This window comes from Lactuca saligna, chromosome 3 (genome assembly GCF_052625555.1).
Source record: "Lactuca saligna cultivar CGN05327 chromosome 3, ASM5262555v1, whole genome shotgun sequence".
NCBI lineage: Eukaryota > Viridiplantae > Streptophyta > Magnoliopsida > Asterales > Asteraceae > Lactuca > Lactuca saligna.
The window spans coordinates 37,172,508-37,177,637 of NC_136419.1; the positions used below are offsets into that span (position 1 = coordinate 37,172,508).

The 5,130-nt window shown below is 35.7% G+C and overlaps 1 protein-coding gene across 1 annotated transcript; it reads right to left on the minus strand.

Moving 5' to 3' along the window:
- Nucleotides 1-207: 207 nt before the first annotated feature.
- LOC145033555 (external alternative NAD(P)H-ubiquinone oxidoreductase B3, mitochondrial-like) lies at nt 208-3,772 on the minus strand. The gene is made up of 10 exons (XM_078982143.1): nt 3,565-3,772; nt 2,506-2,779; nt 2,229-2,435; nt 1,916-2,166; nt 1,612-1,831; nt 1,430-1,534; nt 1,071-1,340; nt 820-941; nt 622-741; nt 208-545 (listed from the first exon to the last, which is right to left on the minus strand). The coding sequence occupies exons 1-10, from the start codon at nt 3,657-3,659 to the stop codon at nt 458-460; spliced, it is 1,752 nt and encodes a 583-aa protein (XP_078838269.1). The 5' UTR covers nt 3,660-3,772; the 3' UTR covers nt 208-457.
- Nucleotides 3,773-5,130: the final 1,358 nt, after the last annotated feature.

Consider the following 5,130-nt stretch of genomic DNA (forward strand, 5'->3'; position numbering starts at 1 on the left):
TGAAAGTTGTGTAGCAACGTTTTGGTAATTAAATTGATAAACAAGAATAAGATTGTCATGAATAAAAAATAATTATTAATCAAACTTTACTAGATAAGTTACATATAATGATACTTCAATTTCATTTTTTTAATCTTCAAATATCGCAAAAAAAAAAAAAAAAAAACATAACTTGAAAAGTTATTATTTCAATTCATCACTTGATTGAATTCTTATAACTAAATTACAGTAAACTAGAAATAAACCTCACGTTACAAAATTTTGCAAAATGCAAATTCTCTCTTACAGCAACAATGATTTTGCCCTGTAATAGAACCTTATATAATGCATAATAAAAATAAAAATACATAATAAACTTTGAAAAGAAAAAGTGAAATGACAAACATATCCTCCTTTCCAAATTTGCTGATGATGATAATGGAGATGGAGGTAGATAGGTAGGTAGGCATTGTATTATTTAGATTCTGCTGGAGTCCCTTCCAAAAACAAACCTCCTCCCCCAGTCACCCACCACCAAAAACCTAGTGCGCCAACTCACTAGCTTGCTGCATTCATTCATTATAATTTTTTTAAAAATAATTTAAAACAATACAACGAAAAGAAAGAGAAAAAAGGTACTACCTGGCATACACAGAGTACCACAGCCACTGCGTACTATGACCAATAGAAACCCAATCCCCAGGAAGTTGGGCCGCAGTTTGTTCACCACCCAGTGGTGCAAACTGCCCAAGATGCTTATACCTTAAAATTAAATAAATAATTTCAGTTTCCATTGTTCGAGTAATTTTCAAAAATTAATTAATAAATATAATAATATACCTGAAAGGTTTGAAACGATGGCGACCAGAATCTCTGAATCTAATCGGACCTTCAGGATTCTCATCACACTCCTTCATCCTATTAAAACATTCAGCCAAGTATTCCCCTTGTTGAGCCGCCACCTAAGACAAAACAAAACAAAACAACATTAAACATTAAATATTAAACTCAAGTCACGTGTGATATTGCTATTATTATTTTTTTAACTAGTAGAATGATTCGGATTAAAATAAACAAAATTGATGGATGACCTGTGCTGTTGGAGGAAGGCTTTTCATTTTAGTATCGACTTCAGAAAGTGCTGATTTGAACTTTTCAATATCAAGAGTTGTTTGTTTCGCAGATTCACCTTGATGAGTCTCCAACAGCTGGACAAAATTCTTGAGTTTTTTACTCTTTAAGTGGATCTCCACTTGTGGATACCTTTCGATAATATCTTTAATCACTTCATTAAAATCCTCCACGTTCAGCTTTCCACTCCCGCTCTTATCTGCCTTACTAAATATCGCTGCAATATCTTCCTGTAATACAATATATAAACCAAATCTTAACATTTTTAATTAAAATTAATATATCTTTATCTTTTTCAATAAAATTTCAAAATACTTACCAATACTCTACGTTGATTTATGGTGGCGCAATCACCAAGAGCATACACATTCGGTACTCCTTCAACGCGAAGCCATTCATCAGTTGCCATAACTCGCCTGTTTCCCTATTATTATTATATAATTAAAAAACAAAATTAGAAAGAAGAATGGTGGTGATTAAAACGGGTCGGGTCAAACCTACCTGGCCAATTTGCTTCATGAAATCGGTGATGACTGGGCGAGTTCCGATTCCGGTTGACCAAACAACCATTCCGTAAGGAATATGTTTAGTTTCGCCGCTTGATCGTTCTTTAAGAGTGATTGATTTGTCAGCGACTTTAACCACCATTGATCCATATTTCACACTAATTCCATCTCTTTGGAATTTTTCTTCAGCAAAAGCAGTAATTCTTTTGTCGAACCTTTCACACGAATATCCATATAATCATATAATATTATAAAACATCTGGAAATTAATTACACTGAATATTTTGTGTAATGCTTACATGTTCAATATGTGATCACCTGCCTCCAGAAGTGTAATGGAGATGTACTTTTCAAGATCAGGGTATAACTTTATTAAATCTTCATGGAGAAAATCATGAAGCTCAGCTGCAAACTCCACCCCTGTGGGCCCACCTCCCACCACAACAAAATGCAAAATCCTTTTCTTTTCCTCCTCGTTTACACTTGGAAGACTTGCCTTTTCAAAACAGTCGATTATGCTCCTCCGGATTCTCAGAGCATCTTCTACTTCCTACATGCATATCACCAAATATAATATAATACACAAACACATATATAAAATAAACAATATACCTTCAAGAAATGGGCATTTTCAACGACACCAGGGGTGTTAAAAGTATTTGCACGTGCTCCCATGGCAATGATAAGGTAATCATAATCAACAGTGAACTCTTCTTTACCACCCATGCTATTATTTTGGGTGGGTTTGCAGTGGACTTTCTTGTTCACTGTATCGATCTTGTAGCATTCTGCTTCTTTGAAGCCAAAGTCCAAGTTATTCTGTAATACAAAAGCAGATTGAGTAACAAAGAATGGAAAAAGAAATGAGTGAAGGAATACAAAAAGGTACCTTTCTAACAATGTTGCGGATTGGTTCAACAACACTTCGAGCTTCAACAGTGCCAACTGTGACACTTGGTAATAAAGGGGTGAATGCGAAATAGTTACAAGGTGATACGACTTGAATATCGAAGGAGGGATCTTTCAAGTTTTTCAGGAAGCTTGTTCCTGCCCAACCTGTTCCTAGAACTACCACTTTCTTCTTCTTGATGGCAGGTTGAGCTGCATCAGCATAAACGTTTCCAAATGGCCTCACATCAGAATAGGCTGCAAGTCCACCACCACTGGATTCAACAAAACAGAGGATATATACATGAGTTATTAACAAACTAGAGCATTTGTTCAGTTATAGTTAGCAATCAAACAACAACAAAAAAAAACGATGTAATGAAGCCTTGAAATTGGTTATATATCTCAATTCAAGCAAGTTGCTAATGGGTTCTCGTTTTATTTTCTATGTTAATTACATCATGGCTGGCATAAAATGATATGTATATAATATTAAATTCAGATTGCATCATTGGGTACATAAAATACAGTATTTCTCACATTTGTTTTGAAAATAAAGTGGACAAATCATCATCGGGTTCAATGATGCTTCTTATCAATTAAATACAGAGGGCATCATTGGTTACATGAATCCATTAGTAAGCCGTTGAGAGTAATTATCATGTGTTTAGTGTTTCATATCCTTATACAGTAATGTCATCGTATATGTGCAAATGAAAAGATGAAACACAATCATAAGTTTCCACAAGCGAAACGCTAAGTCTGTATCTTAAATTCCACCGTGAATAGAGGGGAAATGGTCATGATTTAATCAACAATGCAGAGTTTCGCGAATAAAGGTTCCACAATTCTGACTCATTGCCTGGCATTTTTTTAGATTAGTATCTATGTAAAAAAGCAGAAAACCTACGCACATCTTCACATGAGGACAACATCAATACAAACGGAAACACATAAAATCATATCATCGTTAACCGAATATAAAAATCAATTTCTATCAGGATGACGATCTACATTTCAATCACCGATCTGACAAAAACAGAAGAGCCGGAAAAGAGACCTGATGGTGCAGATTACGACAAGTTTGGACAGAGAAGGATAATCACGAAACGCATGGGAAGCTCTCTGGTAAAACGTATAGTAAGATCCTCTCATTCTTCTTCTCTATTTTCCTTTCCTATCGTTCCGATCGATTAATTTTCTGCAAACCCTAGGTGTGTGATTGCGTATGTTTGTGTAGGGAGTATATATGGCAATGGAGCGGTTTTCTGCCCTTTTTTAGAGACTGTGTGTATGTTTGTGTGTGTTTAAACATAAGAAGAGGCGCGAGCGGTATGGAGTGATAGCCAAGTAATTTCGGAGAACTTACTCTTTTACATTACACCCCTATAGAATGAAAGTTTGTACTAAAATAGCATAATTTTGTTGATTTTTAATTTCAAGAAACTAGGGGGAAAATGTGCTCATCTCAAGTCTTTTCTCGTATGACCCGAAAATATAAATTTGTCACACCCTCATTTGCTGCAACGCATATAAAAGTAGTACAAATACAAATACTACACATTTCTACTTCTTAGAATCAAGGGTGACTCAATCAAATTTAGGCCTCTAAGCAAATCAAAATTTTAAAAGTTCTTGACGATTATTGATAGCTTTAACCTTTAAAAAACTCATATTTGTTCCACCTTTGCAACTTCTAACTAAAATCGTTCCAAAACCCAAACTTTTATTCCAAAGTCCAACTTGACATAATGAATATTAAAAAAATTAAACCCTATTAACCTTAATCGATAGTTTAATCAAGAAAGAAGAATCAATCTCAAAGCTCAAAAAATAGATTTATTCCTTTTTCAGAAAATGAAAAACATATTTCTACATCAAATAGATTTCCACATCAAAATTAATAGATTTAGCTTCATCAAAGTAACAAAAATTCGCATTATATATATATATATATATATATATATATATATATATATATATATATATATATATATATATATATATATATTCTAAAACATGTACCCGTGTCACCCTAAAATCAGAAAATTCAATTTTACAACTAACAACAATGAATCATAGAAAACTTTAAAATATACTTACAAACACAAAACGTATCTAATAGTGAGACAACCAACAGGGAAAATGATCATGGGGATGTATAGTGGTGGTGGTGAAAGTGGGGTGGGTGTTGGTGATGGGTGATGGGTGGTGGTAGTGGAGGTGGGGTGGGTGGTGGTAATGGGGGTGGTGGGTGGTAGGTAATAGGAGTCTTGGGTGATAACTGGTTGGGTGGTGATTGGTGGTGAAGGAAGGTTGGTGGTAGTGGTGGTAAGGGTAGTGGTTTGTGGGTGATGGTTGTGTGGTTGGTGGGTGGTAAGTGGTGGTGGTGTTGATGGGTGGGTGGTGGCGGTGGTGGTGGTGATTGGTAGTGGTGGCGTGTGGTGATGTTTGGTGGCAGTGTTAGATGGTGGTGGTGGTTGGTGGTGACGTGTGGTGGTTTTTATAGGTAAGGTGGGGATGGTGGCGACGGGTGGTGATGATGGGTGGTGGAGGTGGGATGGCGGTGATGGGTGGAAGTGGTGGGTGGGTGGTTGCAAGTGGTGGTGATAATTATGGGTGGTTG

Excerpts from the sequence above, each read along its gene's own strand:
- LOC145033555 (XM_078982143.1), bottom strand. The coding sequence starts at position 3,659 with ATGAGAGGATCTTACTATACGTTTTACCAGAGAGCTTCCCATGCGTTT. Across the intron at positions 1,832-1,915 it reads GGTGATCACATATTGAACAT|GTTCGACAAAAGAATTACTG; the intron begins GTAAGCATTACA and ends TTCGTGTGAAAG. Across the intron at positions 742-819 it reads CATCGTTTCAAACCTTTCAG|GTATAAGCATCTTGGGCAGT; the intron begins GTATATTATTAT and ends TTTAATTTTAAG.